A 10,526-nucleotide genomic window follows, 5' to 3' on the forward strand; every position below is an offset into this window, starting at 1 on the left:
ACCCAGGTGCCCCTCTTGTCGTACATTCTTCATGGTATATGTACTCATGGTCATACATACTTTTCCTTTCATCTTAAAGTGTTTTTACATTTTAATTGTGGTGGAGCTAACAGTGTTATATTGTTTCAGATATACAATATGATGATTCAGTAATTCTATACATTACTCATTATCCATCACACTCCTTACTCCTCATCATCTGTTTAACTCATTCCTCCTCTGGAATAACCAGTAGTAGTTCTGGTAACCAGTAGTGTGTTCTCTGTAGTTAAGGATCTGTTTTCTTTGTCTCTCGCTCTCTCTCTTTTTTTTTTTTTTTTTTTTTTTAAGATTTTATTTATTCATTTGACAGAGAGATCACAAGTAGGCAGAGAGGCAGGCAGAGAGAAAGGAGGAAGCAGGCTCCCTGCGGAGCAGAGAGCCCAATGCGGGACTCAATCCCAGGACCCTGAGATCATGACCTGAGCTGAAGGCAGCGGCTTAATCCAGTGAGCCACCCAGGCGCCCCTCTCTCTTTTTTTTTTTTTTAAGATTTTATTTATTTATTTTAGAGAGAGTGTGTGAATAGTGGGAAGGGAGAGGCAGACTCCCTGCTGAGCCAGGAGCCCAACATTTTTTTTTATTTATTTGAGAGAGAGGGAGAGAATGAGCAGGACAGAGGGGCACAGAGGCAGAGGGAAAAGCAGGCTCAGTCCCAGGACACCAAGATCATACCTAAGCTGAAGGCAGACGCTTAACCAACTGAGCAACCCAGATGCCCCTCTTTCTCCTTTTGCTTATTCATTTTATTTCATAAAATTTGTAAACTCCAAATATGAGTGAAATATTTGTCTTTCTCTGACTAGCTTTTTTCTCTTAGTACTCTCTAGCTCCATCCACATTGTTATAAATGGCAAGATTTCATTCTTTTTATGGCTGAATAATATTCCAATATATGTATACCACATCTTTCTCTATTCCTCACTGGATGAAACTTTGGCTGCTTCCATAGTTTGGCTATTGTTGATAAGGCTGCTATAAATATTGGGGTTCTTGTATCCCTCAAATTAGCATTTTTTATATCCTTTTGGTAAATTCCTGGTGGTGCAGTTGCTGGGTCGTAGGGTAGCTCTATTTAACTTTTTGAAGAACTTCCATACTGTCTTCCCGAGTGGCTGTACCAACTTGCATTCCCATCAACAGTGCAGGAGGGTTCCTTTTTCTTCATATCCTCACCAACTGGTTGCTTCGTCTCTTTTTATTGAATTCAGTAGTTCTCATGGCATATTTGTAAAATTGGAAATCTTTATTTCCAACCCTGATTTGTAAGCCTATGTAGTTCAGTTTTTTATTCCAGTTACTGCAACTAGCTTTCCTTTAATCTCAGACACATCTGTATAAAATCCTTCAGAATCAGTTTTGACTATATTCTTACACATGTTTAACTTAGTTGATTTTTTTTAAACCACTGATTAGGGACACCTGGGTGACTTAGTTGGTTAAGCATCTGCCTTTGGCTCAGGTCATGATCCCAGCATCTTAGGATTAAGTACCATGTCCTGCTCCTTGCTCAGCAGGAAGACTGCTTCTCCCTCTCCCTTTGTATCCCTCCACCCTGCTCATTCTCTCTTGTCTCTCAAATAAATAAAAATCTTTAAAATAAATAAAAAGATAAATCACTGTATTAGCTTACATAACCCATACCTCTTATTATTTCAGTATGTATTTCTTAAGAATAGTGTCTGTGTGGGGCGCCTGGGTGGCTCAGTGGGTTAAAGCCTCTGCCTTCGGCTCAGGTCATGATCCCAGGGTTCTGGGATCGAGCCCCGCATCGGCCTCTCTGCTCTGCAGGGAGCCTGCTTCCCCCTCTCTCTCTGCCTGCCTCTCTGCCTACTTGTAATCTCTATCTGTCACATTAATAAATAAAATCTTAAAAAAAAAAAAAGAATAGTGTCTGTGTAACACTTCAGGAATTTTAGTATTGACAGAATAATAAAATCTGCACTCCATGTTCCCGTTTTGACATTTGTGTCAATATTGTTCTTTATTGCATTTTTCTTTCTTAAGTCCAGAACCACACATTTCATTTCCATTTTGTTTCTATAGTCTTTTTTATTTTTATTTTTTTTAAAGATTTTATTTATTTATTTGACAGAGAGAGAGAGTGATAGCAGGAACACAAACAGGGGGAGTGGGAGAAGGAAAGCAGGTTTCCCACTGAGCAGGGAACCGGATGCAGGGCTTAATCCCAGGATCCTGGGATCATGACCTGAGCTGAAGGCAGACGCTTAAGGACTGAGCCACCCATGTACCCCTATTGTCTTTTTTATATGGAACTTTCTTTTTTTTTTTTTTTTTTTTTTAAAGATTTTATTTATTTATTTGACAGATCACAAGCAGGCAGAGAGAGAGGAGGAAGCAGGCTCCCCGCTGAGCAGAGAGCCCGATGCGGGGCTCGATCCCAGGACCCTGAGATCATGACCTGAGCAGAAGGCAGAGGCTTTAACCCACTGAGCCACCCAGGCGCCCCTATATGGAACTTTCTAAGCATTTCTTTATCTTAGCATGAATTGACATTTAAACAATAAAAGCCAGTTTCCCTTATTAAAATTGAGGTTATATGTTCAAGACCAGAATGCTCTAAAGGTACAGTTGTATCCTTAAGAATCACACATCAGGAACCTGGGTGGTTCAGTTGCTTTAAGTGTCTGTCTTCAGCTCAGGTCATGATCCCAGGGTGATTGAGACCCACATTGAGCCCCACATTGGTCTTCCACCTCACCAGGGAATCTGCTTCTCCTTCTCCCTTCTACCTGCATACATACACTCTCTGTGTCTCGATCTGTCTCAAATGAATAAATAAAATCTTAAAAAAAAAAAAGGAATCACATTTCAGAAGCACACAGGACATCTGGCTATATCTACAGTGTGAGGGGTTAATTTTGTTCATGTCATCGATGTGTCTTTTGCAAAGTTTCTCTTTTCATGGTTGCAACTAATAAGCCATATATGTGGAGAACTTTTGAGACTCTTCAAATACCCTATTTCTCATCAGACTTAACCCCTACTCTTTTTTTTTTTTTTTTTTTTTTAAAGTAAGTTGTCTCCATGTCCAGCTGGGGCTTTAGATCACAACCCGAAGATCAAGAGTCTCTTGCTCTGGGCGCCTGGGTGACTCAGTCGGTTAAGTGTCTGCCTTCAGCTCAGGTCATGATCCCATGGTCCTGGGGTTGAGTCCCACAATGGGCTCTCCTCAGCGGGAAATCTGCTTCTCTGTATGCCTGTGTTCCTCCCACCCACACTCATGCTCTCTGTCTCTCTCTTGAATTTATTTTAATAAATAAAATTTTTTTTAAAAAAGGCTCTCATACTTTACCAACTGAGCCAACCAGGTGCCCCCTTTTAATTGTTCTCACCTGGATTAATCTTGTCTCTGCGAATAGCAAAATATGTTTATTTTCTGATTCTGTCCCACTTCTCCACATGTATCATTTGGCATCCCCTCTTTCCTGTTTATTTATTTAGGTATATATTACAGTGGGGGCTCAAAGGTGTTTATTCAGTGAGGTGTGATCCATTACTTCTGTTTGTTTTTATTTGGATGGTCATCACCACATTGGCCAATAGGATTCTCTTCAGGTTTATTCCTAGGTTCTTTTGAAGTGACTCCAGAGCATTTTCTTACTTTCTGGTGTAAATCATCTGGCCTCCACTCTTTCTCTACCTGCACTATTCCTGGACTCAAGCATGTCCTTGTGTTCAGAAACAAATGTCTTGATGTGCCCATTGTTCCCAGGCTTGTAAGTCCATAAACCTGGGACACCTGCTGGTTGTTCCTTTGCTTCTTCCCAAATTAAGTCCTGAGTCTATCCTTTCCATTTTGAATAGCATCATTGTAGTTCATACTGTCATTATTTCACACTTCTATTTTTCCCTTTTCAGTGACTTCACTGCCTGATTAAGTATAATCTTTCCAAAAGAGTCCATCATACTATCCTCAAAAAATTCCAGTAGTTCTTCACATTTTGTTAATATGCAAGGCCTTTATGCAGGCTTCAGCCTGATGTTTTCTCCGCTTCTTCCATGTAAACCCTTGCAATTATATTTGTCCTTATTTTCAATGTCCTCCTCATTATTTGAGACTCCTTTGACTCTCTGTACCTTTCTAACTATCTTCCTTATTGATTCTTCCCTGATGCCCACTGTCCTATGATGATTTCATTGATTATTTATCATCTAGGAAATTTATCTAACTTACTGTTAATCTTTAAAAAGTTAGGTTTTAGGGATGCCTGGGTGGTGCAGTCAGTCAGACATCCAACCTGAAACCCAGGGTCTCAGGGTCATGAGAGTGAGCCCCACATCAGACTCTGTGCTGGGCATGGAGCCTGTGTACTATTCTCTCTCCCTCTTCATCTTTCCCTCCCTGCCAGACCTCACTCTCAAAAAAAAAAAAAAAAAAAGGAAAGAAAAGTCAAGTCTTACTTACTAGCTTTTAAGTAACTGATCCTGTTTTGTAAGTGATTTAAGCTCATTTGATTTTAACATCTCCTCTGTTATAAACATTATTTCCACACTATGTAAATAAGTATAAATAATACAAAATTTTCATAGCTCTTTACCATGGAACACATCACTTAGTAGAATGGAACGTTTCCAGAAATGCAACTCATCCATGAATGAACACTTGTTACTGGTTTCAGTTTTGTTTTGGTTTTTAAAGATTTTTAAGTAGTCTCTACACCTAATGTGGGGCTTGAATCCATAACCCTGTGGGGCTTGAACTCATCAAGAGTGGTATGCTCTGGGGCTCCTGGGTGGCTCAGTCGTTAAGTGTCTGCCTTGGGCTCTGGTCATGATCCCAGGGTCCTGGAATGGAACCCCACATTGGGTTCCCGGCTCAGCAGGAAGTCTGCTTCTCCCTCTCCCTTTGCCCCTGCTTGTGTTCCCTCTCACTCTGCTTGCTCTCAAATAAAATCTTTAAAGGGGGAGAAAAAAAAAAAAAAGTGGTGTGCTCCACTAACTGACCCAGCCAGGCACCCGTGCTTTCAATTTTTGTTTATTCTGCTTTGAATAACTTAGGAACATGATATATAAATATCTGTATGTATTTGTGTCCCTACACTCAATTTTTTTGGGACGTATATTCCCTGAAGTGGATTGCTGGATCATAGGATAATTAACTCATGAGGAACCATAGATATACCATTTATCATAAAGCTTTCCAAAAGTTTTTGTACTTCTGTGTTCATTTTCACTTCTTTTAAGATACATTGTTTTCTTTATTTTTTTTAATGATACTTTTTTATTTCTCTTGGTTTGTCTTCTGTGCCCCATTTGTAGTTAAAATATTTGTTTAATTTCCACATATTTGTAGATTTTCTAATTTTCCTTATACTATTACTAGTTTAATTCCATTGCAGCAAAAAATGGCATTGAAAATTGATTATTTCAGCCTTTGTAAATGTACTAAGACTCATGGCCTAACATATGGTCTACTGCAAAGTGTCCCATAGGAATTGGCAAAAGGGATGCACTGGTGTTGTTGCTTCTATGTTCTGTGTATTTACTTGTGAGGTCCAGTGGGTTATAGTGTTAAGTCCTCTGCTACCTTATTGGTTTTCCTTTCTCCTTGTTTTATCCATATAGAAAGTGGATTATTGAAGTCTCCTCTTATTGTATGTCTATTTTTTCTTTCAATTCTGTCAAAATTTCCTTCATATATGTAAAAGCTCCAGTATTGGGTGCATATATGTTTTGTTACATCTTCCTGGTAAACTGACTGTGTTGTTGTATATATTTCTTTGTCTCTTAAAACAGGTTTTGCATTAAAGTCTATTTTATCTGATAGTAGGATGATCATTGCTCCTTTCTTTTGGTTTGTTTGCATGAAATGCCATTTGGCATCCTATCACTTATACCTTATGCATGTCATTAGATTTAAAGCATATATCCTCTAGATATGTGGTTTGATCCTGTTTTTTAACCATTTGGCTAATCTGTGCCTTTTTTTATTTTTAATTTATTTTAGAGAGAGAGAAAGAAACAGAACAGGGGAAGGAAGGGAAAGAATCTCAACCAGTGTCCACGCTGAGTAAGCTTGACCTGGTCCTCGATCTCACAAACGTGAGATCATGACCTGAGCCAAAACCAAAAACTGGCAGCTTAGCCAACTCAGCCACCCAGACATCCCCTATCAGTGCCTTTTTATTGAGGAATTTAATCTGTATGATTTTAAAGTAGTACTCAGTAGAAAGTCATAATACTGCCATTTTATTACTGTTACCCCCTCATCCGCTGTTTCACTTCCACATTTTTTACATACCCACCATCAACCACAGTTCAGAAGCAGATGTTCCTGCTTCTTAACAATCATCCGAAGGTTAATGTGAATGTAATACTACATCATAATGCCTATGCCATTCAACCTCACTTCATCTCATTTATGTATTTTATCTCATATCTTAAAAAGTGAGATACTTTGAGAGACATGACATCCATATACTTTTATTATAATACATTGTTATAACTATTCTTTTCTAGTAGTACTTAATCTTCTAATGTGCCTGATTTATCAGTTAAAATATCATAGATGTGCATGCATGTATAGTGATGCAATCCAGTTTCAGGCATGCACTAGGGAGTTTGGGATATATCTCCCACTGATCAGGGAATTACTGAATTTGTTTTCCACATTTTTTTTTTTTTTTGCTCCTCATTGCTTCCTTACTACCTTCCTTCGTGTTTACTTGATTTTTTTTTTTTTTTTTTTAAGATTTTACTTATTTAGGGGCGCCTGGGTGGCTCAGTGGATTAAGCCGCTGCCTTCGGCTCAAGTCATGATCTCAGGTCCTGGGATCGAGCCCCACATCGGGCTCTCTGCTCTGCAGGGAGCCTGCTCCCTCCTCTCTCTCTGCCTGCTTCTCTGCCTACTTGTGATCTCTCCCACTGTCAAATAAATAAATAAAATCTTTTAAAAAAAAAAGTTTACTTATTTATTTGACAGAGAGACAGAGATCACAAGTAGACAGAGATGCAGGCAGAGAGAGAGGGAAGCAGGCTCCCGCTGAGCTGAAAGCCTGACACGGGGATCATGACCTCAGCTGAAGGTAGAAGCCCAATCCACTGAGCCACCCAGGCAACCCTAGTTGATTTTTTATAGTGACACATTTTTATTTCCTTCAATTTTCTTTTGTTTATATTCTATAGTGTGTTTTGAGGTTATTAAAAAGTTTTTGTTGCTGTTCCTTTTATTATGGTATTACATGTCATATCTTAAAGTTTTACATTTTTACATGTTGTATACCTATTAATGTACATTTATTACTACCTTTTTCATGTTTTTGTCATTTAAATTCTGTGCACCAAAATTAAATAATAAATAATAATAAATAACCCTAGTGATAATTCACTCAGCTTCTCTTTCTCTTCAAAATGTGTATTTTCATTTTTTAAAACATTTTATTTATTTATTTGATAGAGAAAGAAAACACAGCAGAGGGAGGAGCAGAAAGAGGGGTAGAAACAGACTCCCCACTGAGCAAGGAGCCTGAAGTGGAGCTTGCTCCTGGGACTCTGGGATCATGACCTGAGTCGAAGGCAGGAGCTTAATGACTGAGCCACCCAAATGACCCAAAAGAGTTTATTTTAAAAAGTAAACAGGGACGCATGAGTGGCTCAATCATTAAGTATCTGCCTTCTGCTTGGGTCATTATCCCGGGGTCCTGGGATTGAGCCCCACATCAGGCTCTCCTGCTCATGTGGAGTCTGCTTTCCCCTCTGCCTGTGGCTGGGGTGCTCTCTCTCTCTCAAATAAATAATACTGAAAAATAAAAAATGAAAACTAAACAAATTTTGGAGCTGAAAAATAGAAGAATATTCAAAAAACTTACAAGTAAAAAAAAGTAGATCGCAACAGAGTCCTTTTCCTTATTTCTCTGTGTCTTTGTTTTGTGATCTTCATTAAACTTTTTTAAATTTTATTTTTAAATTAGGGATTTGAAAAAAAAAACCTCAGTCTTTGCAGACTGCGTTGTAGGAAAAGATCTTCAGTAGTCAACCCATTATGAAGGCTTATGGTATTCTGAGGCCATTTCTGAGTAGGCATCTTTCTAGAGCTACATGTGTGCATTTTCCAATATGCACAGCCAGTTGAAATGTCTTAACTTTTCTTAATGTCATCCATTTTCTTTCTGAGGGTGTTTCACTGTATTCCTCTGTTCATAGTTTCTTCCTGCCGGGCATTTTGAAGTCCCATGAAGTCTTCAGTCATTCTCTCCCAAACTTTGGCTTTCCAACCTGATATGCAGCTGTGCCATAGTTCTCTTAGCACTCTGAGATAGGACACAAAGTAGTCCGTTGAGTACCCACAGCAGGTCAGAATTTTGAAAACAAGTTCTGCTCCACCTCTTCAATCCTGGAGAAACTGGTTTTGTTACCTTCTTCTTGGGTGTACTATACTGGGTAAGATAATTGGCACCAAATTTGCTTCATTTTGAGTGTAGCTGTTGGGCATTTGCTTGGTTGCTGCACATCCACAACACTATGTTATTTACTCAGTGTTTCTGTGGATAAACAAGGACCACCTCCACTCCTCCATATTGGTAAGTTTCCTCTTCCCCGTGTAGTATTTACAATTGTAGTTTTTATTTATATTTAGATGGGTTTTGTTCTCGAAGCTAGTTCAATTGGCAGAGCATGGGATCTTGATCTCGGGGACATGAGGTTGATCATAGAGATTATTTTTTTAAAAATACTTTAAAAAACTAGCAGAGTGTTAAGTGTCTGACTCTTGATTTCAGCTCAGGTCATTATATCAGAGCTATAGATTGAGCCCCATATTGGGTTCCACATTCAGCAGAGTCTGCTTAAGATTCACCCTCTCGGGGCGCCTGGGTGGCTCAGTGGATTGAGCCGCTGCCTTCGGCTCAGGTCATGATCTCAGGGTCCTGGGATCGAGCCCCGCATCGGGCTCTCTGCTCTGCAGGGAGACTGCTTCCTCCTCTCTCTCTCTGCCTGCCTCTCTGCCTACTTGTGATCTCTCTCTCTGTCAAATAAATAAATAAAATCTTTAAAAAAAAAAAAAAAAAAAAAAAAAAAAAAAAGATTCACCCTCTCTCTGTACCTCTCCATTTTGCTCTTTCTGACTCTTTCTCTCTAAAATAAATAAATCTTTTTTTAAACTAATCTGGGAGTGCCTGGATGGCTCAGTCACCTGCTCAGCTGGAAGTCTGCTTCTCCCTTTGCTTGCTCCTCCTCCTGCTTGTGCACTGTCTCTCTTTAGGGGCGCCTGGGTAGCTCAGCTGTTAAGCTTCTCCTTCTCCCATTCCCCTACTTGTGTACCCTCTGTTGCTATTCGATGTGTCTGTCAAATAAATAGAATCTTTTAAAAAATTAAAAAGTAGGGGTACTGGGTGAACAGGAAGTCTGCTTCTCCCTTTCCCACTCCCCCACTTGTATTCCCTCTCTTGCTGTCTCTCTGTCAAGTAAATAAATAATCTTTTAAAAATTTTTTAAATTTTTTAATAAAAATAATAAATAAAATAAAATAATAATAAATTAAATTTAAATTTTTTTTTAATTTTTTTTAAAAAGTAGTATGTTTACAGATTATATGTTCTACTTTCTTCTCTTATTTTATTTCCCTTCATTTAATGAGTACATACTTTTTTTTTAGAGAAAGGTATTCATGTTTATGGTAACAACCTCTTCCCTCTTCCCTTTTCTTTGGTCATTCATGTTAGCCAAATCTATTTTATCTCCTTAATTTAAGGAGATAATACAGATTTTTATTTAAAGAGGAACATGTTACGGAAACAGGTTTGAATTTAGAAGATAGTAAAAATCAGTTATGTCAATATTTTATGATGATGCTGATAAAATAGATTAAAAATTCATGATTTCTTTTCTTTTCACAGTTTAATTGGTTGGGGTCAAATAAGAAGAGGAGTAACCATCAAGCCAACAGTTGAAGATGACTGAAGAATATCAATTTAATAGCACATTTGGATGAAGTTACAATTTCTCTTAACCTGGGTTGTAATTTCAAAGCAATACTGGGAATATATTTCATAGTTCTTAGTTTAGTAGAAGCTGTAATGTTATTCTCATCTTCTGTGATGAATATTTAAATTCTAAATAATAGGGTCTACAATAGTTGCCAAAATTGGCATATATTTGGATTTAATCCAACATTTTAGCAGAAGCTGATTATTGCTAAAATTATCAAATTTATACATCACTTCATGTTTGAAATAAAAAAGCTGTTAAAACCAGCCTCTTCTAAGGTATGGGTACCACTCAAACCTGTCTAAAATGAAGTTTTTCTTCTTACCTTTTATGATACGTCTTTGCGTATTCTCTAGGCTTGATAGGGATTTTACACCAGTAAAAACCCAAAGACACAAAAAATCAGCTCACTTTCTACCCCATATTTTATGCAGCCTTGTCTTTAAAATTTAGTATGAAATTGGTAGACTTAAGTTAAATTATCTTTTAGAGTATGAGTGCTCATTTACATAGACAAACCTTTTCTTCCTCTTATTCTG

General features: G+C 38.1%; 1 protein-coding gene across 1 annotated transcript in view; it reads left to right on the forward strand.

The window, feature by feature from the left end:
• The window catches only part of LOC123935905 (eukaryotic translation initiation factor 2 subunit 3, X-linked-like), a 42,581-nt gene extending 32,328 nt beyond the window's left edge, over nt 1-10,253 (forward strand). The window contains exon 12 of the mRNA XM_045996744.1: nt 9,897-10,253. Coding sequence (XP_045852700.1) covers nt 9,897-9,960 — 64 coding nt within the window. The 3' untranslated portion in view covers nt 9,961-10,253. The remainder of the gene's footprint in view (nt 1-9,896) is intronic.
• Nucleotides 10,254-10,526: the final 273 nt, after the last annotated feature.

This window comes from Meles meles, chromosome Y, assembly GCF_922984935.1.
Source record: "Meles meles chromosome Y, mMelMel3.1 paternal haplotype, whole genome shotgun sequence".
In the NCBI taxonomy this organism is placed as follows: Eukaryota; Metazoa; Chordata; class Mammalia; order Carnivora; family Mustelidae; genus Meles; species Meles meles.